We start from the raw sequence: 25,169 nt of genomic DNA on the forward strand, positions 1-25,169 counted from the left end.
TAAGTGAAGTAAATCAGAAAGAGAAAGACAACTATCATTTAGTATTACTTATATGTGGAATCTAAACTATGATACAAATGAATTTATTTACAGAAAAGAAACATGTGTGTGTGTATATATGCCAGTGGTAAAGAACCTGCCTCCCAACAGGTAGACATGACACGGGTTCAATCCCTGGGTCGGGAAGAACTCCAGGAGGAGGGCAAGGCAACCCACTGCAGTATTCTTGCCTGGAGAATCCCATGGACAGAGGAGCCTGGAGGGCCGTGGTCCACAGGGTCGCAAACAGACACGACTGAAGTAACAGTATAGATAGATAGATAGTATCTTCCTTATGCATTCACCTGCTGATGGACACTTAGGCTGCTTCCATGTCTTGGCTGTTGTAAATAGGGGTGCATGTGTCTTTTTGAAATAGAGTTTTGTCCAGATATACACCCAGGAATGGAATTGCTGGATCATACGGCAACTCTGTTTTTAGGTTTTTAAGGAAAATTCATACTATTTTTGATAGCAGTTGCACCAGCTTACATTCCCACCAACAGTTTAGGAGGGCTGTCTTCTAGAGGTTTTAGAATTAGAGATGCGGGCAGTAGCAGCAGCGCCGGGTCTGGAGTGGAGGTGCTCCGCGGTGGTGTTTCTCGAGCAGCGGCAGTTCTCGCTACAGCGCCAGGAGAGTCCGGTTCCTCCGCGGAGAGCGCTCTCATCTCGCTCGGCTGCGGGAAATCGGGCTGAAGCGACTGAGTCCGCGATGGAGACAGAAAAGAACAATTCCGTAAACTCATTATTGGTGGCTTGAGCTTTGAAACTACAGAAGAAGGTTTGAGGAACTACTAGGAACAACGGGGAAAACTTAGATTGTGTGGTAATGAGGGGTCCTGCAAGCAAAAGATCAAGAGGATTTGGCTGTTCGGTATTTTTTTCAGGATTTGGCTTTGTGACTTTTTCTTCCATGGCTGAAGTTGATGCTGCCGTGGCCGCAAGACCTCACTCAGTTGACGGGAGAGTGGTTGAGCCAAAACGTGCTCTTGCAAGACAGGAATCTGGAAAGCCAGGGGCTCATGTAACTGTGAAGAAGCTGTTTGTTGGTGGAATTAAGGAAGATACTGAGGAACGTCATCTTAGAGATTACTTTGAGGAATATGGAAAAATTGATACCATTGAGATAATTACTGACAGGCAGTCTGGAAAGAAAAGAGGCTTTGGATTTGTTACGTTTGATGACCACGATCCTATGGATAAGACCGTGTTGCAGAAATACCATACTATCAATGGTCATAATGCGGAAGTAAGAAAGGCTTTGTCCAGACAAGAAATGCAGGAAGTCCAAAGTTCTAGAAGTGGAGCAGGAGGCAACTTTGGTTTTGGAGATTCTCATGGTGGTGGTGGTGGAAATTTTGGACCAGAACCAGGAAGTAACTTTAGAGGGGAGTCTGATGGATATGGACGTGGCCGTGGATTTGGGGATGGGTATAATGGGTATGGAGGGGGACCTGGAGGTGGCAATTTTGAAGGCAGCCCTGGTTATGGAGGAGGAAGAGGAGGTGGTGGTGGACCTGGATATGGCAACCAGGGTGGGGGCCACGGAGGGGGCTGTGGCAGTTATGGAGGAGGAAAATACGGGAGTGGAAATTACAATGATTTTGCAAATTATAACCAACCACCTTCTAACTATGGTCCAATGAAGAGTGGAAATTTTGGTGGTAGCAGGAGCATGGGGGGACCATATGGTGGAGGAAACTATGGTCCAGGAGGCAGTGGAGGCAGTGGGGGTTATGGAGCGAGAAGCAGATACTGAGCTTCTTCCTATTTGCCATGGGCTTCACTGCATAAACAGGAGAGGATGAGAGCTCAAAGGTAACAGAACAGCTTCAGGTTATCAAAATAATAACGGTAAGGAAAATCTTATCTCAGTCATGCATAAATATCCATGATATGGCAGAAGACACCAGAGCAGATGCAGACAGCCATTTTGTGAATGGATTGGATTATTTAATAACATTACCTTACTGTGGAGGAAGGATTGTAAAAAAAAAAAAAAAAAATGCCTTTGAGACAGTTTCTTAGCTTTTTAATTGTGGTCTTTGTAAGAGTATAGAAGCATTCCTTCTTTGATAATGTTAAATTTGTAAATTCCAGGTGACATGTGAAACCTTTTTTAAGATTTTTCTCAAAGTTTTGAAAAGCTATTAGCCAGGATCATGGTGTAATAAGTCACAATGTTTTTCCTTTAAAAAAATTTAAGTGTGTGTGTAGAGTTAAGAAGCTGTTGTACATTTATGATTTAATAGAATAATTCTAAAGGAAAAAAAATAAAAAATAAAATTAGAGATGTGAATCCATGAGTCTCTGCCTTCTATTAATAGTTTGGCAGCACATGGATTAGTAAATAATAACTGATAAGATCCTTTCTGATGTTGCCACAACAGATCTTTATGTCTTTGCCAATAAACAAAATCTCCAGATTATAATCCATGATCTTTAAGGATTTCATCTTCCAAGAACTCACAGTGAAAGGGGTTAGCTACTAATTTTTCATTTTCCTTATGTTTTAATAAGGCCCTGACAATAATGTAATATATCTCCTTTGAGTGAGGTTAGTCCATATACTCCCTCATTTAATCACAGGCCATCCTGTTAATTCTTTCAAAAGGAGATGGCCCATGCTTACCAAAAGGCATAGATCTAAGCTCAAGAGGCACTAGCAGAGGAGCTTTTGGCCATGAGAGATGAAACGTTTCTAAAAGTTTTGCCGATTGCATTTTGAGAGCGCCACTAGTCCTTTCTACCAATGCTGAAGATATGCACAGCGAAATGCCACATAATCGTCAAATGTCACAGATAGATTTAATTATTTGTGCAATAAAATGAGTTTCCCAATCACTGTATAATTCAGAAGGACTTCCCCAGATAGGAATTATTATCTTTCCTATGACAGCATATTAAAAAGCAGAGACATTACTTTGCCAACAAAGGTCCGTCTAGTCAAGGCTATGGTTTTTCCAATAGTCATGTATGGATGTGAGAGTTGGACTATAAAGAAAGCTGAGCGCTGAAGAATTGATGCTTTTGAACTGTGGTGTTGGAGAAGACTCTTGAGAGTCCCTTGGACTGCAAGGAGATCCAACCAGTCCATCCTAAAGGAGATCAGTCCTGAGTGTTCATTGGAAGGACTAATGTTGAAGCTGAAACTCCAATACTTTGGCCACCTGATGCGAAGAGCTGACTCATTTGAAAAGACCCTGATGGTGGGAAAGACTGAAGGTGGAAGGAGAAAGGGACGACAGAGGATGAGATGGTTAGATGTCATCACTGACTCAATGGACATGAATTGGGTAAACTCCAAGAGTTCGTGATGGACAGGGAGGCCTGGCATGCTGCAGTCCATGGGGTCGCAGAGTCAGACACAACTGAGTGACTCAACTGAACTGAACTGAATAGCAATTTACCTATTGTTAAAGCCATTGCTCTCCTGCATGGAAAAGCTGCAAGCCAGTGTGAAAACACGAAGGTCATTATGAACATATATTTATTTCCTTGAGATGGCGGCAGTTGGATTTCAAAACTTTGAGAAAAATCTTAAAAAAGGTTTCACATGTCACCTGGAATCCAACTGCCATACGTCAAAGGGTCCCTTAGGAAGGGGAAAGTGGTCCTGTGACCCACAGAGTGACTTTCCTGGATTATACGTAGGACATACATTACAACAAGCAAATACACTATGAACCAGTTGTGGGGAAAAAGCTTCTAAACATATTGTTTTCCCCACAGAATCATTTTCTCAGGCACCCAATGAGTAAAAGAATGTGGCAGCTGGGCTCCAGCAGGCACAATAGGTTTCCTCTCAGGTCCAAATCATATTTTTGTGACAGGGTTAAAAATTTCCCCTTTTTTATTACGACATCTGTTTCTGTTCTTCAGTGGCAGTTTCTTGAGCTTGCAGGAGGAAATCCTTCACTGAGTGAGCAGGGTTGACAGAGAGTGGTGGACATTCTCAACGCTGGACAGAATGATTACTTAGAGCTGCTTGCTGTTGGTGGCAGTACCAGCAAGCTGATTTCCTTTAGCTTCCATAGCCTTCGATTTCAAATGTCCTGGGGCTTTAATAGGTGGTAACTCTTCTGGTAATTGTATAGATTTGATAACTTTGCAAGCTGTTTCCCATCATTGATTGATCGATTGACGGCTCTGCTGGGGCTTCCTTGCAGCGCGGGCTTTTCTCTAGTTGTGGCGAGTGGGGCTGCTCTCTGGGAGCAGTGCGAGGGCTTCTCATTGTGGTGGCTTTTCTTGTTGCATAGCACGGGCTCCAGGGCGTGCAGGCTTCAGTGGCTGTGGCCCGTGGGCTCAGCAGATGCGGCTCCCTGGCTCACAGCTGTGGTGCACGGGCTTAGCTGCCCCGTGGCAAGTGCAATCTTCCCAGATCAGGGATCGAACAATGTCCCCTGCACCGGCAGGCGGATTCTTTACCACTGAGCCACCAGGGAAGCCCTTGTTTACCTTTTTTTTTTTTTTTTTTGGGCAGGTTGTCCCAAAGAGGTAAAAAACCTCATTGTTGCCATAATATCCCAAAGTCACGGGCCACTCCAAATGTACAAGAACTATCAGTATAAATAGTTGCTATCTGGTCTTTAGCTAGTTGACAAGCTTGAATTAAAGCAGTTAATTCAGCTGATTTTACTGACCTCATTTCTGGTAAACAGGAGTTTTCAGTTATGTCCATGTTGGACATTACTATATTTACAGCTCGGTAATATCCTCGTTCATCTTTTAAGTAGGACCCATCAGTAAACCAAATCAGACCAGCATTGTCAATGGGAGTTTCTTGTAAGTCATTCCTAGAAGCAAGAAGATAATCCATCAATAGACGGCAGCCAGTCTTTCTAGACGGCGCTAGTGGTAGAGAACCCACCCACCAGTGCAGGGGACGCAAGAGACGTGGGTTTGATCCCTGGGTCAGGAAGATCTCCTGGTTGAGGACACGGCAACCCACTCAAGTATTCTTGCCTGAAGAATCCCATGGACAGAGGAGCCTGGCGGGCTACAGTCCATAGAGTCGCAGAGTCAGACACGACTGAGCGACTTAGCACACAGCAAACAGGATGCAGTCATGGTTGTTCACCCAGCAGCCCTTTCTATAGACCAAGTCTAGTGCACGACTTAGCAACGAAACAACAGGTAGAGAGAAAAGATAAATGCTTCCAATCTGTGTGTGATTGTTTAGTCACTAAATCATGCCTGATTCTTTTGCGACCCCATGGGCTGTAGACCACCCGTCTCCTCTGTCCATGGGATTTTCCAGGCAAGAATACTGGAGTGGGTTGCCATTTCCTTCTCCAGTGAATCTTCCCGACCCAGGGATCGAACCTGTGTCTCCTGCATTTCAGGCAGATTCTTTACCACTAAGCTACCTGGGAAACCCTCATATCTGTTTACAAGTGTGCAATTTACCAAATTGCTGTAAGTCATAAATAGCTTAAAGTGCAAGATTCCCTTATCTGGAAGATTAAAATTTAGTAATATTTCAGACAAAAATTCACAAAAATTTTATCTATATTTCATATTTATCATTTAATCCAAGGTAATTATTTTCAGTTCCGCTCGAGTCCAGTTTCTCCATTACTGGGTTGACCTGCCTGATCACTGAGGAGCACACTCACAGGGACCATTTTAAGATGTTTGTGAGGCTTTTGTCAAGATTAGTATGATCTGCCCAATAAAGTGGGTGCCTGGATCACTGGAGATTGTGGAAAGCATAACCCTAAGTGGAAAACACAATTTCTATCAGCTTATTCGTCTCTGTGAGGGCATTAGCCTTGCAGCAAAGGAAGGCTTTAACCCACCAAATGAAAAGCAGTGTTTGCCAGGGAGCCAGGAGGAGCCAAGCAGCCGCCTGGGGTTTCCCAAAGCCCCAACTGCTCAACTCACAGCTGTCGTTTACCGTCTAATTTCTCTGATTTAGGAGCAGACTGTTCTAAGGACTTCAGGATGGCAGAAGTCTGACAATGAGGGGTTAATTCTGTAGAAGCAGGACGGACTCTATCTACACGTGCCATCATTGCTATGGTCAGCTGCCGTTGCCTTGGCATGAAAGTCAGCGAGGGCATTTCCCAAATACTCGGGTTCAGTTCTTTAATGGGAGCCTCAATTTTGATGACAGATAACATTTTATGTCAGAACATGTATGATTTCCAGGAATTTCATGTAATTTCTAAAACACTTATAAAACATATACTTACATAGACATAACATAAAGAAAGCTTAATGTTACATCTTATTTGACAGTGCTTCCTACATAATTTAATCTACCAAATAAGCTTAGTTAGTTTAATATTTTTCTGAGATGACTCAGGGGCCCTATGAAGCACCTCAAAGTTAGCTGGAGGTCAAAAGAACTTTAATTAGAATTTGATATTCTAGAAGTTTGTCAAAAATATCAGAAAGCTTCAAAACACTTGATCAAATAGGATCATAGGTTACTGTGAAACAATACTTATTTACTTAAGCAAAGTGACAGAAGATTTCAAAAGCAAGTATAGATCATGTAAAGGCAAGGAAATTCACACAATCTGTTATCAAGAATGGCACTGCAAGAGAATTTTGTTCTCTCAACAGAGAGAAAACCAAATCCAGTCTTGCTTCAGCTTACCTTTAATAACAAATTTTATTTACCTAATTAAATGCAATCTAATTTTAATCAATTCTGACCACATACAAAATTCTCAGGTTTTCTTTTCTATAACCTTACATCACTGCTTGTATTCATTATTTATTTGTCCTTTTTTCCCATCCAGATACAACTCATTCTAGGACAAAATTATACTCCTTTTTTTCTCCTAAACAAAGATATTTCATTTCTTATATTTTCTGTCAACATTAGATGGCCTGCTTTTTTATAACTGAAACGCTTACTTTATTATTTTAGTATCTTTACTTACATAGATTATAATTTTTAAACCTTAAAAAACTTTAGTGAAAATCAGGAAGCAAGTAATTGACTGTTATACCAGTATTTCCTGATTAGCAAACCTAAGAATACACTCCATAACCTTTAAAAACATACCTTTTCCTCATAGCATAATTTCCCTTTAATGTGGTGCAAGATGTGTCTAATAAACCTGAATATCTTTAGTTTTTTTCTCTTGTAAGACAACAAAGTAGGTACATTTAGACATGTTTAGCAATGAAGGTTTTGGTATTTTTATCTTAATTGGAAATGATCTGGATATCAAAAAAAATTCCCATCATCTATCCTAATTTAACAAAACTCTGGAGTTTCAAATTACCAAAAATCTGGAGAAACTGCATTTAGACATACCATAAAACATAATCATTCTTTAAGAGTTCACCTAAAACTTTTATCTCATTTATCTGTACTTCATTACTTGTGAAAATATCATCACACCAAGTTAATTTTCTTGCTGAGAAATTTTGTGACATAGATAACATGAACTTACTGACTTTCAGCAAACTTGTGCCAAGTCGCTTTAGTCGTATCCGAATCTTTGAGACCCTATGGACTGTAGCCTGCCAGGCTCCTCTGGCCATGGAATTCTCCAAGCAAGAATACTGAAGTGGGTTGCCGTGCCCTCCTCCAGGCGTACAATAAAAGGTATTATACTTAATGCTGATGACCCTAAAGACATGTCTGTACTAATCAAACCCAAAACTTAAACTTGTTTCCATTTATTAAAGATTAATCTTGATTAATCCTGGATCACATGGATCCAGGATTAAAGATCCATGGATCTTTAAGCATTTGGATTATTTTTATGTTACATTTAGAAATATCTGATTTGCAAGTACTTACTTTTAAAAAATTGAAGTATTATGGACTTACAATATTGTGTTAGTTTCCGGTATATAGGAAAGATACATACATATTCAGAGAGATATAGGTATATAGCTATAGATACAGTATATATTCTTTTCAGATTATTTTCCATTATGGTTTATTTTAAAATATTGAATATAGTTTCATGTGCTATACAACAGGACCTTGTTGCTTATCTGTTTTATATACAGCAGTGTGTGTCTGCTAATCCCAAACTCCTAAGTTATCCCTCCCCCGTTTCCCCTTTGGTACCAAAGTTTGTTCTCGATGTCTATGAATCTGTTTCAGTCCTATAAATAAGTTCATTTGTGTTGTTTTTTCTGGATTCCACATATAAGTGATATTACATGATGTTTGTCTTTATCTGACTTATTTCACTTAATGTGCTAATCTCTAGATCCATCCGTGTTGCTGCAAATGGCATTATTTAATTTTTTTTATGGCTGAGTAATGTAAGAGCTTGGGCTTCCCTGGTGGCTCAGATGGCAAAGAATCTGCCTGCAATGAAGGAGATCCAGGTTTGATCCCTGAGTCGGGAAGATCCCCTGGAGAAGGGAATGGCAACCCACTCCTGTATTCTTGCCTGGAAAATACCATGGACAGAGGAGCCTGGCAGGCTACATACAGCCCATGAGGTCGCAGAGAGCTGGACACAACTGAGCAACTAAGCACAGTATAAGAGGTCACTTTTAAGTCAATCAAATAAAGCTCTTTTACAAATTCATATTGATGATATCATCCAGAGGTAGAAACATCACATTCATAACATACACAGAGACATACATCCATCTAGATAGACACGGAGATCTCACAGTTTTCCTACTTGAATTTTAAAAGTTCTTCAGGACTTCCCTGGTGGGAATGCAGGGGACACAGGTTCAGTCCCTGATCTGGGAAGATTCCACATCCCACAGGGCAACTAAGCCCATGCACCACGACTGCTGAGCCCATGCACCTGAGCACCTGAGCGCCTGCGCTCCGCAACAGGAAACCACCGCAGTGAGGAGCCCACACAGCGCTGCGAAGCGGAGCCCCGGGCACAACTAGAGAAAGCGCCCACACAGCAATGAAGACCCAACACAGCCAAAAATCAATTAATTTTTTGAAAAGAGAAGAAGCCTCCCCCGCTTTTTTCCCCCTTTGGTTTTAGCTTCTACTCATCGAGCTAACGCTGTAGTCTCAGGCGATGCTGCTGTGTTTGCATTTCAAGGACATGATAAGAGTTACAGTTTTGTTTTCTCCTGGGAGTACTTCTGTTCTCTCAGGGTCAGAATTTTGAACAGATGTTTTTATCAAGCCAGCTTTCTTTAGTCGTGCATGCAAAAATCAGTTCTGGAATGTCAAAAAAGCTTTATCCTGGCTAGTTAGGGTTAGGAAAGTACTTGTAAGTATTCTCTCCATACAAATTGTAGAAGCCAGCCAGAGTTCCAATGGATGACTGGCTGCCCAGCTGCTGCTAAGCTTTAGAAACACAATTTCCCCCTTTTAAAAATACTTATTGACCTATTTGGTTGCTCCAGGTGTTGGTGGCAGCATGTGAGATCTAGTTCCCTGACCAAGGATCAAACCCGGGCCCGCTGCATCGGGAGCAGAGAGTCTCAGCCGCTGGACCATGAAGGAAGCACTCCCCCTTTTGTTTAGATTCATTTTGTTATAAAGCGCAAGTCTTAAGGGCTTCCACAGTGGCTCAGTGGTGAAGAATCTCCCCGCCATGGCAGGAGACACAAGAGATACAGGTCGAAATACAGGAAAATCCCCTGGAGTAGGAAATGGCCACTCCCTCCAGTATTCTTGCCTGGAAAATTCCATGGACAGAGGAGCCTGGCAGGCTATAGTCCATGGGGTCGCCAAGAGTTGGACACGTGTATGCTGCACGGCATGAGCAAAAAAAAAAAAAGAAAAATACAAAGAAACCCAGATACCAGGAACAATTTACAGGATCACCTGAAGGGTACTGAGAAGCAGCAGGGGCGCAAGAGGCCCAGGCTTGGTACCAACTGCTGGTCCAAAGCAGAGTCTGGGTGACATTATGTGGGTTTTTCTGATATCCTGCCAACTATGCCAAGTAACCTTGACAAAAACAATCAATAAACAACTTATAATTGGTAGAGAAAAGTGTTTTGTTTGAGCCAAACTGGGGACTACTCTGATTACTCTGAGAAGCTGCTCAGGAGAAATATGGTTTTCAGCACAGTTTTATGTCTGGTTGGAGCAAAGAATATCACACAAGAATATAATCCCTCAAGGTTTCAAAAATCAAATTGGTACATACCCAATGAGCCAGCGTGGCCTTGGCACCTGGGGAGGGAGTCTAATTAAAGGAGGATGTCCCCGAAAGGGAGGCATTTAATCTTTATGTTTAACAAGGACATTATTTACTTCTGGTCAGTATGCCCTTTTCTTTAATAATTAAAGCAGATGTACAACGTATGTATGTTTGATAGGCCACATACAGGCTGTTCTAGTCAGTATAAAACTCAAAGTTTAACATGTCTAAGCCAGAATGACTTCCCATAGCTCAATACGTGAAAATTTCCTTTATCACTACCTTCTTTTTCTCTTTTTACTTTTCTTTGCTTACCCCTGCACTGAGGATGCAACTGGTACCTAATAAGTACTTGCCCAATAGAATCAAACATTTTTAAAATATTGAAAACTACAGAGAATGATACATTAAACATCAATGTATCCCCATATAGAACTAACGTATTTCAATATCCTGTAGTCTTTGTTCCAGACCTTTTCCATTAGTCATGAAACACAGACAATACAGATTCAGTTGACTCTTTCTTTAGTATGTAACAATAGTGTTATCTTTTTTCTTAATCTCAAGGGCTACCACAATCATAGATGTTACCTTTACTCTTTACATACCTGTTATATTTAACTTAAACATTATATATTTATCATATGTTTTGCATATATAATAACTTGCATTTTTTATTCTACAATTTTTGAGAAGTTTAGGCATATTCATATTATGTAAATTAACTGCCATGGAGTACTTCATTACGTACATATACCTCAATTATCCTATACTGTATCGATGGATATTTTAGAACATTTTTAATTTTAGAAACAATGATGCAGTGAACATTTGCCTTATATTTCTAGAATATATACCTAGAAGTGGAATTTTTGCACTGCAGTAGTCATTGCCAGAATAATCTCCAATGTTGTTCATTAAATTTATACAACTATTGATGGTTTATAGTCATTTGCACTTTTCAAGCTGTAGTCGGAGACAATTAATACCATCTTCAAGAAGTATTAATAAAAATGCTTCCCTGAAAAAAAAGTAGTTTGTGCTTTTCCAAAATCTGGTCAACACCTGACAAAGCCAGACTTTACAATTCTGCTGACAGACGGGCAAAGTGGGTGCTCCACTTCAGTAAGACTGTTTATTTTCTATTTTTATTAACCATTTAGATTTCTTCTGTGAATCTGCTCTTGGTATTCTCTAGTTCATTTTTCAATTTGTTTTTTTTTTTTATTGATTTGTAGAAGATTCTTTGTTATGTTTTGAATGTTAGCCCCTTCCTATCTCTTTTGTCTGCGTGTGCATGTATTAAAATCTGCAAAAGTCCATTGTTTTCCTTTGTTCATTTTGCGTAGGGTGACTTTTACTGAACAGAATTAAAATTTTTCATATAGTAAAAAAAAAAATAAAGAAAAATGAGTGGCATAAAGAAAATGTTATCAACTCATAGATCCCACCTCCTCTAAAGAACACAGCACTAGAGCCACTGGAATCCAACTAAAGGAGAAGCCAACTGTGCAAGTCTGGACGCGCCAAGCAGGGTAAGTAGTCTCTAGCACATGGGAAAAGCCCTAAAGCTGGGAGTCAGGACACCTGATCCCAAGAAAGAGGTAAATCCTCTCTCATTCACGAGGAAAGGGTACTGTGCATGCTTGCCACCACCCCGAGGTGTCAGGATGCCAATGAGAGAACGCAGGCGATAGGGCTTCAGCAGCAACACAGCCTCATCAGAACTGTTAGCCTAACTCTAATGGGTGCGGTCAGCATAAGGCAAAGTCTCTGACAGCCAGTCTCATAACTCCACCATTAGGCCAGGTGACCACTGCTGCAGTGCTGTCATGGGGCATCAGTTTTGTTCTTTGATTCCAGATAGACTGCCTGAATTAGGGCACACGGACTATCTCAGAAGAAAGCTACTGGGACTCTGGTGTGGGGGAAAAGAGAGACCCAGACTCCAAAGTCACATGGTCCTGTGGCTCTAAGGTAACATGTTTCCGGAGGCCAGCAGCTCCCACAGCACCTGGGAATCTGGTCGAAATCTAAAGTCCGGGCCCACCCACACCTACTAAATGCCAGTCTGAGGAGAGCCCAGAGATCTGGTTTTTCTGAGCTCTCCTAGGATTCTAAAGCTCACCCTTACTCAGGAACCACGGTCTTAAGGAAAACAGGCCATGCACAGGTAAGCAGCTTAAGAATCCTTCAAGAAATACAGAGCCCAGAAGGTAAGCACAGATGTTTGCTCTCAAAAACCAGTCCTAAGTGTCAAGCCCACTGCAAGTGGCAGCTGACTCAGCAAAGAATGTGCTTCCCTGGGCGTGGCTCTAGAGCTTGAATCCAAGGCCTAGGCCACAGCCTGCCAGCAATCAGGGGGCTCACTCGCTGGCTGGTGGATAAACTGTTCCCAACTCGACTCCCAGCCAGAGAGGCAGTGTGTGGCAGCAACGGGAACGTGTAAAGATGTTTCTCACTGGAACTTCTCTGGTGGTCTAGTGGCTAAGACTCTGAGCTCCCAATGCAGGGGGGGTCTAGGTTCAATCGCTGGTTAAGGAACTAGATCCTACATGCCACAACTAAGACCCAGTACAACCAAAAAATAAACATTTTTTAAAGACATACGTTCTCTCACAAAGGTTTGCAAATGGCTGTCAGGAAGCAGAATGGGAACCCAGAGTCTCAGCAGGAAAGCCAGCTGCAGGGCACCCCGTGAGCAAGTGCTGTGCCCACTGCCACTAAAATCTCTGAGGAGAAGCTCCAGTTCAGTACACACACACCTTGCTTCCCTGAAGAAAGAACCCGAGGTGACCAGAAGCCACCAGCGTGGTCACTGTCCCATCCAGAGATGTTGTGTGTGACTGGGACAACCAATCCAAGGGCAGGGCCTGCCTTCCAAGTCACCCATATTTCCCCGTCATCTACTGACTCGATGCCACTTTGCACTTTTCCTTTTCTTCCCAGAAGTGACACAGGATAGACTCTGGTCGGACTATCAGTCTCCAGTGACACCTGGCCTGGATCCCTCCTCTTCCCCTCAGAGGCACCTGTCCTCTTCCCCAACTGAAGGTCCCTAGTCCTCAGCCAAAGTCCAGATTCCGTGTTTCTCCTCAAGGAGAACTGTCCTGTCCACAAGTTACTTACCCTAAGGAAGAAGAGGGACAAGTGAACAGGCACCCGGAATAAAGTGCCGTGAATGCCAGAGGTTTGGGGTGGGAGTGGGGCCAGTCACAAAGGCAAGGAGACATCCTTCCCCAGAGGGTCGGTGAATCCACGGAGGAGGGTAAGCTTCACTTGGGTATCCACCAGGAAGGTATTAACACCAACTTGTTGACATGTGGTCTCCCTTGGCAGGGCCTGAGATGTAGGCAGGGCCTTCATCCTCTCTGCCTAGTAATCCAGGAATGTTTGCTGACATGGGTGCATTAGATTAACACGGCTTAGGATGCTAGCCCTCAACACAGCCAACGCCCCGCAGTACCTCTGTACTCCCCAGATAACCTTGTTTCCTCCAGCAGCTTCGAATGTCTGCCTGCATACATTTACAGACTTGAGCTAGAAAAAGAATAATGCATAACCCTGTAGCCCATCCTCAAGGAGGGAAGGCAGGAGCTTAAGTCACTACGAATGCACAGCTTTAAGAGTATGCTAGAGGGTAGAGAGAGCTGAGAGAGGCATGTCTTAGAGGGAGGCCCATCACAGAGGGCAATGCCTTGATCCCTTCAGTGGCCCTCAGCTCAGAAGCACAAGGTTCCCAGGGCACACAGACTTGGTCTTGCTTAAGTCATGCCAAACAGATTCACAGACACCAATAACTAAACAATCATAAGGCCAAGTTAATAATTTACCTTTTCAGTAGCTAATCATGTTTGCCCAGGACATTACCTGAAATGCATAGTTCAGGCACACATTCGACAGGGATTTCATAGCACCAAGTACCCTTATTTAGTAAACTGTGAGCGCCTGGTTGGGGGAAAGAATGCAGCCAAATGAGGCAGAGACCCAGAAACGGGAGATGGAATTGTGCAATGAGCTTGGCGTCAAGCTGGAGTTCAAACATTGCACTATTTACTAGACAGGTGACTTGAGGAAACTTAATCTTCCTGAGTCTCTTTGCTCACCTGTAAAATGGGCATAACAACACTTCCTCATGTGAATGTTAAGGAATTAAATGAGGTTACACGTACATAAGTAGGGTTACACATCCTACATTTCTCTATGGTTATATTCATCTGGAAAGGCTGTGTGGTATAATGGCTAAGAGAACAAACCCTGGGAGCAGAGAGATCTGATTCTAGCTCTCCCACTTACTAATATATCTAGGGCAAGCTGCTTTTTTCCAGTAAGCTTCAGTTTGCTCATTTGTAAAATGGGAATAAAGATTCCTCAGAGGCAAAGAAGTGAAATAGTGTATTCAAAGGACTTAGAAAATTCTAGGTTATGAAAAACATTCAACAAATGGTATGTTTGAGATTTTTAAAAATTGTCCATGATTAGACACAATGAATAACACACGTACTAAAAATTAAAATTAGTACTAACTTCAATGAAATTAAATACAGGGCCATCAAACATGATCCAAAAAGTTATCACTTCGTATTTAGTTATTAAAAAACTTTTTGAGGAAGCCAGGCCTCTAGCCTCAGACTAGTTTCATGCTCATAAACTAGTTTCTAAAATAATGTCATTTGTGTGCAGTCATGCAAAACTCAAAGTTTCAATACTGCTAAGTCATGCCTCAGCGTGAACCAGAGAAGCATGTCTGGATCTATCTTTCCAGTTTGTGTGACTGGAATCCTGGTATCCATAAAGCATTATGCATTTGGTTTAACATCGTGTGATTATAATAAAAGCCCCTGCAGCAAGGGACAGATCACTTCTCTCAATTCTGGATCACCCCTTTTATTTATTCGCTCCCTTCTATTTATTCTTCCCACTGACCCTGTCGGGTTCTAAATGATTTATGAAGCTTATAAAACCTTGCAAGAGTAATCTTGAACTTTGATTTTAAAAATAAACATTTTTTAATCCTAACCTTGCAAATTTGAATGGTGTAAATCAAAGGTCAGCCCCTTATCCAACTCACCCTGTCCTCAGCAACACTGCTACTTCATCCAGATCCGGGAAACCACACAGCTGCCCAGGACACTGCTCCAACCGCTCGGTTATTTGGCTCTTACTCTATTATAATCAAGTATGTTTCCACATTTCAAGGTGGACTCTGCATTTTTACAGTCGCAACCGAAATTGTACACAAAATAGAAGTATCTGAAAGAATGAGAATGTTTCTGTAATCACCAAAACTAAAATTTGAGAAGGTCCTGGTAAACTGTAATCATTTGCAGGTGAATACACTGGACCTGGAACCTCATTAGTACACCCACTTTGGTCTCTGCTTTCCCAGCAAGGAGGTCACAATTCGGAAACACTGGGGGGGGGGCGGGGGCAATGATTCCATGAACGGTAAGGTGATGCGAGGCTTATTTTGAGCAGTGTTGGTAGAGCACGAGAACATGGAGACATTCCCCACGCCAAGATCACTTCCAGGAGGTCCAGGGGTTAAGAATTACTTTCGTGTTTTCCTCTTTAGAAAACATGTGGACAACAGACACCAGTCAAGCTTGGCCTGCAGAGCGGGCGCCGGGGAAGGGGCGAGGCGGACGGCTGAATCACGATCGCCGCGACCACGCACACCTGAGCTTCGGAGGATAAAAGGCGGCACGTGGGACGAAAGACGCAGACCCTCTAAGCTTCGCCCTCTGCCCAGGCCTAGGGAATTGTGGAAGAAAACAAACTTCTTTCTCAAGACTGGAGGACGAGGGTCACCGGAAAAGAAGGGACAGAGAGGAAGCCCCGAGAGTTCCCGCACCCGTCTCGGGAACACCTGAGGGAACGCGGCCTCGGGAGCCGCGACACAGCCAGCGGGGGAGGGTAAGGACCAACCGCCATCTTCCCCGGCGCCCAAACCGACAAAGCGCAGTGTAGCGGCGGACCTCCGCCGCCGAGGCCCGCCCACTCTCGCGAGACCGCGAAGGCCTCTGGGAAAAGCGGGGGAAGGGAGAGCGAGAGAAGGAAGCCGGAGCGCGGGGCTGGGGGCGGGCGGAGGCGGCGAGTGGAGCCTCAGGAAGCAGAAAGGGCGGGGAAAAACGCGACAGACGCGGCATGCAGGCCAATGACGAGCGAGCTCGGGCGAACCGCCAGCCAATGGGCTGTGCGGCTTGGCGCGGGGGGCGGGCGCTGGGGCCGAGGATAGCTTGAGCGCGGCGGCGGCGTTGTTCAGTCAGAGCGAGAACATTCCAGAGGTGAGTCCGGTGGAGGGGCGGTAGCCCCGCGCCCCCTCCCCCGTCTTCCCCGCCCCCCTCGACCCCCGCGGGCCGCTGGCTGGCGGGGAAGGCGCCCCGACGCCCGCAGCTCACTGCGCCGTCTCTCCGCGCCAGGTCGCCAGGCCCCGGGCGCTGAAGGGTGTGGACCCCGGACGTCGCTGGGACAGCCCCTCCCCGCTGCTCGGCGGCGCCTGGCCCGGCCGCTGCTCGCTGCGCTGCCTCCGCCGCCTCCGCCGCCGCTCCTCGGACTCGGGTTCGCGCGCCTCACTTCATCCCAGTCCCGGGCGAGCAGCGTTGGGTTTATGTCTTTATTTGACGAAAACGGTGAGTCGGCGAGCGGGCGGGCTCGGGCCGGTGGGGAGATGGCGGCCGCACAAGATGGCGGCGCGCCGCGTGACCCGCGCGCGCGCGTGAGTGTGTGTTTGTGAGCGCGCGCGCGCGTGTGTGTGAGTGTGTGGCGCAGTTCGGGCGGGCGGCGGGGCCGGCCTCCGCGTCCCCTCCTCCTCGCCGCACCCGCCTCTCCTGCGGCCCCGCCGCCGCCCGGGGCTGACTCAGGCCTAATTGCTGCATTTATGAGTCATCGCCGCGGCGGGGCGGGGCGGGGCCGGCGCCCCTCGGCCGGTTTCGCTTCCCCCGGCGGAGCGGCGGCCCTGCGTCCGCGGAGGGCGCCCCGGGCGGCGCACATGGCGGAGCTGCCGTGGAAGCTGGCGATGTCGCCGCCGGCGCCGCGCCCGCCTTGCGGGTGCCGCCGGGTCAGCCCTGACAGCTGGGGGCCGGCGCGAAGGTGGCCGGGTGTTTGCATAGAGAAGGGGAAGGGGTCCACACTCCGCGCGCGCCAGTCGGGCAAGATCGTGCTCCGCGGGCGTAGTTAACGGAAGTGTGGTTCTGAAGTAAGCGCTCGCCGCCAAAGGCTTCGACATCGAAGATCAATTCCACAGCCTGCCGTCTTGAAGTGATGTTGATGTGTCTGAGAAGTTTGTGGGTACCACAGTCTGGGTTGGTGGGGGTGGGGGTAGGTCTGGGTTGGTCCTTCGGTTAAAATACGGCCAACCCACGGAAGCAAGCCGTCGACATGATGACTGGTCTGATGAAAAGCTGATGCAGCGTAATTTGTCCTGTTTCAGTCAGGCATCGACCAAAAAAAAGTCACATCTTCGTCAAAATGAAGGCTTTTTGTTGCTACACGTGTCCCGTGTTACGTGAGACTAGTAGCTGTTCTTTGTACATAAACTCATGGTTTTAACGTAGGGGAAGTAGGCGTAATTATACAGAACGGACAGGGAGGGATTTCGTTGCAGGAGTTGTTAAACGTGGGGATTGGTTTGTTTTCTCTTCCAGAGCTGTTGCGCAGCCACTGGCACCTGTATTGGGGAAACATAGCATACAAGCAAGAAGCTTACAGCCTCAGCGGCGAAAAATTTTTCATGTCAGAGACCGAGAACTCTTGCAGTCGTTTATGTCATCCCTTCTTCTCCAGACAGAGGATACCAAAAAATTGCAATCAAAGATCTCTTCATCTTATTGATAAAGTCACTAATAAGCCAAAATGTCTGTCAACGTCAACCGCAGCGTGTCAGACCAGTTCTATCGCTACAAGATGCCCCGTCTGATTGCCAAGGTAATACTAAATCTTCATTTTAGTAACAAGTGCTAAGCTTTTTTTATGGATTATTAAAGGTTACTTCTCCCAGTGTGGACAATGCAAAATTAAACTTTTTACTTCCTTTAGGTTGAGGGCAAAGGAAATGGAATCAAGACAGTTATAGTCAACATGGTTGACGTAGCGAAAGCGCTTAATCGGCCTCCAACGTGTAAGTAATGCCTCTTGAAAGGCAAATTATTGACATAATTGTGATGCTCTCTGGTCTGCAAATCTTGCCTGAATTGAGTTAGCTTTTGAGTTAAATGGAAACTTGGATTTAAAACTGATTGATAGCGTTAGTTAGTATATAAAATTACCAGGGCAATGCTTTCTTAATCTTGTCCATTTAAAAACAGTGATAGATTCATGTTGATGTATCGCAAAACCAATACAGTATTGTAAAGTAAAATAAGTAAAAAAAAATAATAAAAATTAAAAAGAGTGATAATTCTATAAATGAGAGCAAGTAGCCAAAGAATCCTAGAGTAGGAAATGGCAACCCACTGTAGTATTCTTGCCTAGGAAATCCCATGGACAAAAGACCCTTGTAGGGTACAGTCCATGGGGTCAAAAAAAGTCGGGCATGACTTGAGTGACTTAGCACTCATCCAGAGATGAGTTAATTGTAATAAATTAAAATTTTTTTCCCCCCAAATAGATCCCACCAAATATTTTGGTTGTGAGCTGGGAGCACAGACCCAGTTTGATGTTAAGAATGACCGTTACATTGTCAATGGATCTCATGAGGCGAATAAGCTGCAAGACATGTTGGATGGATTCATTAAAAAATTTGTTCTCTGTCCTGAGTGTGAGAATCCTGAAACAGATCTGGTGAGTGCCTTTGAGGTTCTTGTCAGTAGGAGAAAAAACGAATTCTTTTGATGTTAAACTGGTGTTTAGGTGGCTTTTGATGGTTAGTTTCACACTTTGTTTTTGAATTTTTATCATGTATTAATGGGTGACATATTTTTCCTTTTTTGACAGCATGTCAATCCAAAGAAGCAAACAATAGGTAATTCTTGTAAAGCCTGTGGCTATCGAGGCATGCTTGACACACATCATAAACTCTGCACATTCATTCTCAAAAACCCACCTGGTAAGAGCTTGTGATGAACTTCTAAAACCTTAACATAAAGCAACTGATTGTTGAAAACAGTGGAAGTGTCTTTACCACTATATAGAATAAGGTTAACCCTTGAACACCTGTGCAGGTGAAAGTTTGCTTATAACAATAAGGTCAGCCCTGTGTATACAAGGATCAACCAACCAACAGTGAATAGTGTAGAACTGTAGTATAATTATTGGGGGGGGGGAAACTCCATGTAAATGGATCTGTGTGGTTTCAACTTATATCAAAAGTCAGCTGTTTGATAAACCTGCTGTTGTATGTACTATTAAAGGTCAAGTACAGGCTACCATTAAACTCAACCATATCCTCAATTTTTAAGACATTTTAGGATGTATGAAATATTGGACAAATTGTGATGGGGTCATAGTAAAGATCTACTTCTGGAATTGTTCAGTTGCTAAGTTGAGTCGGACTCTGCAACCCCATGGATTGCTTCTGGAATACTCATTCATACATGAGGGCCTTGGCTCAGTAGGCCAAAGTGGCTTTAGAGCATGCAAGCAACACTCTGTGGCAGATAATCAAAATTGTCTGACACAATTTGAGCTTGCTATAGCAAGAAAGTCTAACCTATTCCGGTGTTCTCTTTTCTGTGAGACTAGCCGTTACATAGACTTGAACACAGTTCTAGTTTTTGGCTGAAGCATAGTTGAGAATACCCTTGTTTATCAGTTTATGAGGAGTGGAAAGAGAGGGTCATGAGTGCCAACTTTTAACTTTAAGTACTTGTGTGGTCTTTTTTTCATTGTTCAGTCGCTACATGGCATCCAACTCTTAATTTTACTAAAACAGCTAATACCTCTGATATTTACTGGCTTTTCTTTCTTAGACTCAGTTGCTTACCTGTGAAACATAGTGGATGAATTTGATTTATGAACTCTTTTAGAATTATAGGTAGCATTTTCTGTGGTTTTCTGAGGGCAGGGTTTTAAATGTTAATGGTGGGCAATAAGGTGTAATATAACTCATGGTACTCACTCAACTTTGCTTTTTAATCCGTGTAGAGAATAGTGACAGTAGCACAGGAAAAAAAGAAAAGGAAAAGAAAAATAGAAAGGGCAAAGACAAGGAAAATGGCTCCGTTTCCACCAGTGAGACACCACCACCACCACCACCAAATGAAATCAGTCCTCCTCCACATGCTGTGGTGAGTGCAAGGTTTGAGGGGGGTGATGGGCACTAAAATTGTGTAAAATGTGACGTTTGGTTGAGGTGTGCAGAAACAAACTGCTTTTCTGTGAACAACGTACCAGTACATTGGGTTCCAGGTGCTTATTGGTTGATTAGAAGTAAATAGAAATTTAGTGAGAAAATGATAATTTCACTAGAAATCTGGATTTTTTTTTTTTTTTTTTACACCTTTAAGGTCTCTTTGGCCAAGCATTTTTGTTATTAAAAACAGGAAGAAGAGGAGGATGACGACTGGGGGGAGGATACAACAGAGGAAGCTCAAAGGCGTAGAATGGATGAGATCAGTGACCACGCAAAGGTTTTAACCCTCAGCGATGATTTGGAAAGGACTATTGAAGAGCGAGTCAATATCCTGTTTGATTTTGTGAAGGTAAAAACATTGTGTTGATCAGTAAGTCAGCTTCTACCCAGCCTTGAGCTTTTGCTAGATATTTATTTATTACCTTAAGCTGCTTGTTCAAAAATTTTTTGAGGGTGGTTCCAGGCAGTTTTTGGCAAGTGTGTATTATTTAGAAGTTCTAGAATGTTAAGTAAGGGAAAGGTTCATCAGAGTAGTGACTGTGGTGCTGTGCTTAGTCACTCAAGTTGTGTGCAGCTCTTTTGCGACCCCGTGGACTGCAGCCTTCCAGACTCTGTGGAATTGTCCAGTCCTGAGTGGGTAACTGTTTGCTTCTCTAGGGGATCTTCCCAACCCAGGGATCAAACCCATGTCCTCCTGCATTGCAGGCAGATTCTTTAGTATCAGAGCTACCAGGGAAGCCCCAGGGACAGTGCAAAATGTGCGTCCATCTCACTGAATTGCCTTTTTTTTTTTTTTTAAACTTCCGTTTATTTGCAGAAAAAGAAAGAAGAAGGTATTATTGACTCATCTGACAAAGAGATTGTAGCTGAAGCAGAAAGACTGGATGTAAAAGCCATGGGCCCTCTTGTTTTGACTGAAGTTCTTTTTAATGAGAAGATTAGAGAACAAATTAAGAAATACAGGCGCCATTTCTTACGAGTAAGCGAATTGTTCTGTGTTCATAGTGAGATTTGCAGATGCGTGACTTTGGAAACACCATTTCAACCTCCTGTTTATTCTGTCATCCTGAAAAAATGGAAATAACTGACCTACCTTAACAAGCATGAGACTATCCGGAAAATACTACGTGTGGTCCCGTATATGTGAAGTAAATTAGAAATCTTTAAGCATTGACTTCTTACTGTTACAGGGCTGTCACATCTAAGAAAGCTTGTTAACACCAAGAATATCTATTTGCAGTTTTGTCACAACAACAAAAAGGCTCAGCGGTACCTTCTTCATGGTTTGGAGTGTGTGGTAGCAATGCATCAACCTCAGCTCATTTCCAAGATTCCACATATCTTGAAGGAGATGTATGATGCAGACCTTTTGGAGGAAGAGGTCATCATTAGCTGGTCGGAAAAGGTGGGGAATATATTGATGAGCTCTTAAAGATTAGGATTGGGGCTTTTTTGGAAAAAGTTTTCTAACACCTAGTCTCTAGTTGCTTGACTGGTATAACCTGTAGGGTGATCCCCACCATGGTAGCTTCTAGTAATGACCAAAGAAAATCTTTTGCTCTTTGCTGAATACGTTTAATCTGTTGAGAGTTTGAGATTAATGTGTGTTCCAGTCTCCTCAAAGGATGGATATAGACAATTATGTATGACTCAAGTTACTGTTAAGTTGTTTGAACTAAAAGTTTTACTAAACGTTTTTTAGACCTCTAAGAAATATGTCTCAAAAGAACTTGCCAAAGAGATTCGTGTTAAAGCGGAACCTTTTATAAAATGGTTGAAGGAAGCAGAGGAAGAATCTTCTGGTGGTGAAGATGATGATGAAGATGAGAATATTGAGGTAAACACTGGGAAAATTGTTAAATACCATGTTAGTGGTAAGTGAGAATTACAAAGTGCCAATATTGGATAATTGCAAATTAAATGTAATTAGGAAGGGAATCACATTAATAGGATAGATGCTAGAAATCTCTCCTACCCCTAGATGTCGTGATTTCAAATAAATACTGTGTGGGTTCTCAACGGGAGGGTTTGTTTCACCTCAGTATATAGGGATCTGTAAATGTAGAATGTTAACTTAGTTTTTACATAAATTCAAAATTTTTCATGAACAAATGGCTGTTTCTAGGTAGTTTTTCTCCTTTGTTGACCACTGACTATTGTTTTTATGAGCAGTTTTACTGGGATAAAAGTTTACAATGAAAAATCTCCTGTTTTACCAGGTGGTGTATTCAAAGACTGCCAGTGTACCGAAAGTTGAAGCTGTAAAGTCTGACAACAAAGATGATGACATTGATATTGATGCCATTTAAAGGGGTGGGTGCAGCCTAGCTTAACAGTGTAATGCTGAGAATCTTTTTGCATCATTGGCCAGAAGTGCAACATGAATGTGCAGAAGCTAAAATGGCTTAACATCATGCTACACTTTTCTACTAAAAATGTGTTGCTGTGAGTGGTCTGTATTTAAACCCAGCAAGACATCTAGGGACTCCATACACATATCAATGAACAGGTGTAGTTTGCTTATTTATAGCATGTTTCTTTTTGAAAAATTAGTGGTGGACACATTTGGATCACATTTATACAGTTCTAAAAAATAAAGATTTGATTTTGGTCATTCTTCAGATTTTTGACTCTGAATGGCTTAAGTAAGCTGAAATAATTGGCTCCTTTAAAAATGCTGCACCATCATTTAACCTGATAGGATTGTTGGAGCCTGTTTGATACTAGGTGCTGAGACTTAGAGGTCCTTTAGCAGAATGTGAACATAAACTTATAAATACCTTACTCAGTCATTAGGAAATATAGTGCTTTCTAAGTCTTATCTCTAGTCCCTGAAATTGGCATCTGATAATGTATATCTTTCCCGTGCCAAGGTGGACAGATAATCAAATGACAGTGCAACACCTTTATCTTACTAAGAAGCTAAAATGACCTGAGTGTCTATAAATTTAAGAGCAGGTTTTGAAACTTGAATTGTGTTTGATTTTTTAAAAGTCTATACTTGCCCCAAATTGTAGTCTCGAAGTCATATGCATTGCACGTTGGATGAGCCAGGGGAATTATTACATTAACATAAAAGCATTTTATTATGTGTATGTAGCTGTTGCTTTATACTGAAAGAAAATGGAAATATGGGGGAGTGACTAAATACTAATAAGCTATGATTTTATTTGAGGGAAATAGGAAAAGATGCAATTAATCTCAAGCAAAAACTGAGTGTAACTTCTCAGCATTTACTCTTGATTTCAAATTACAGTTTCAGAATATTTAGACATACTGTATCTTTTGTTCAGTGTGAATTTTTCCCTGGATACTATGGTTCTTTATATTTTTGCATTTGGATACATAACTTAAGCTTTTTCGGTTTTTGTTACTATCTTGCCAAAATAATTAACTGTGTCTCAAACTCCCTGCCACAACCCCCAAAAAATGTGTTATTTTAAAAAAAAAAGCTAAAAGCATGTTTCTAAATCATAACCTATATTTTGGTGTAAGACTTGGTGTGTTTTTATTTCATAGTGAATATAGTGAGATACCCAAGAAGACTGGTGATGGCAACTAGGGCCTGACCCAGCCCGTCCTGGGCTTTAGATTTGGAAATAAAATCGTTGGGAATTGCTTGCCCAACTTGCTGATCTAAACTCACTTGACAGAAGGGCTTATGAGTACATCTTAAAAGTCTTGAAGGTACAAATTTACACAGAAAATAGAGTGTGGGAATCAAATGCATGGAGTGAATTTTGTTTGGAACACTGGCTTATTGTTCATCTCTTTGTGATCCATCTCATAGATTACAAGATGTTAACAAATGTATGTAAGTTTTTTTCACATTGAAATTATACAATCTGGTATAATAAAACCTTGTTAGCTTGATACTTTAAGGAAAAACACTGGCATTCTCACTGGGGAGATACAAAGTGGTCTCCAGCTGCCTTTTTTTTTTTTTTTTTTTTTTTAATTTTGTTGAGATTGAAGGAGAGTCATATGTCTATGTAGAGGGAATGTGCTTTGTCACACCAAAGAGAAGAGGCTTTTGTAAATTCACATCTTACGTAGGTATTAAATGTCTTGCCATTTTCGAGGAGTACCAAGTTGGATTCAAGATACCCATGATCAAGCTAATGAGGTTCTGTTCTAGAAGGGTTTTTTCCCTCTTCCTCGTCCCCCCTGCCTCCCTTAAACCTGAAGGATTTCGTTCAGGGCTTCTAAAACACTAAAGAGAAAATTTTGGCTTAGACCAGTGTTCAGTCTAGTGCCAAACTTAAAATGGGATTGGGATTCAAATCCACATAGTAAGGAATTTATTCATAGCAGCTATCCTGATAGAGTGATCTTTCACTTTGCTCTATTCAACTGTCTTAAAATTTCCTGTTTCAAACAGCTGTTATTTGATTAAAACAATGTTAAAATTATTTTTGTCTCTGCTTTAATATTAACCTGAATTTTTGTTTATAAAGTTGGAGAATTGAAAACTCCCTTTTGGTAGCTGTTGCTTCAAATTTGTGTTGGATGTTCTTTGTGCCATTGTGTCCCTACTCAGAAAACACATGTTGCTAATTATAATGGCTTTCCTTAGATCTTGTGTTCCTAATCTGTATCTCAAATTTATTAGAAACTGAGAAAATCTGCCTTCATCTGATTTCTTAGTTGATTGGTGTCTTTAGGTGGATCAAGTATGTAGTTAAATAACGGTATAGCATTTCTCTTTAGTTAAGAAAGGAATATTTCTAAAATTCTCTGAGGGTAATGAACTTGCAAAGCGCTATGTGGGGTCCTAAAGG

General features: G+C 42.6%; 1 protein-coding gene, 1 non-coding gene and 1 pseudogene across 2 annotated transcripts; all 3 read left to right on the forward strand.

Annotated features, from left to right (window-relative positions):
* Nucleotides 1-583: 583 nt before the first annotated feature.
* Nucleotides 584-1,798, forward strand: LOC138095041 (heterogeneous nuclear ribonucleoproteins A2/B1 pseudogene; annotated as a pseudogene).
* A 14,725-nt stretch (nt 1,799-16,523) lies between these two features.
* On the forward strand, nt 16,524-24,755 carry EIF5 (eukaryotic translation initiation factor 5). Its single transcript, XM_068990841.1, has 11 exons — nt 16,524-16,729; nt 17,744-18,023; nt 18,135-18,216; nt 18,706-18,878; nt 19,032-19,143; nt 20,181-20,323; nt 20,579-20,737; nt 21,206-21,367; nt 21,629-21,793; nt 22,091-22,225; nt 22,608-24,755. Exons 2-11 carry the CDS (start codon nt 17,952-17,954, stop codon nt 22,695-22,697), a joined length of 1,293 nt encoding a protein of 430 aa, XP_068846942.1. The 5' UTR covers nt 16,524-16,729; nt 17,744-17,951; the 3' UTR covers nt 22,698-24,755.
* LOC138095620 (small nucleolar RNA SNORA28) lies at nt 19,675-19,800 on the forward strand. The gene has a single exon (XR_011146370.1). It is a non-coding gene; the product is annotated as a small nucleolar RNA SNORA28 (small nucleolar RNA).
* Nucleotides 24,756-25,169: the final 414 nt, after the last annotated feature.

Source organism: Capricornis sumatraensis, chromosome 19, assembly GCF_032405125.1.
Source record: "Capricornis sumatraensis isolate serow.1 chromosome 19, serow.2, whole genome shotgun sequence".
Classification (NCBI taxonomy): Eukaryota; Metazoa; Chordata; class Mammalia; order Artiodactyla; family Bovidae; genus Capricornis; species Capricornis sumatraensis.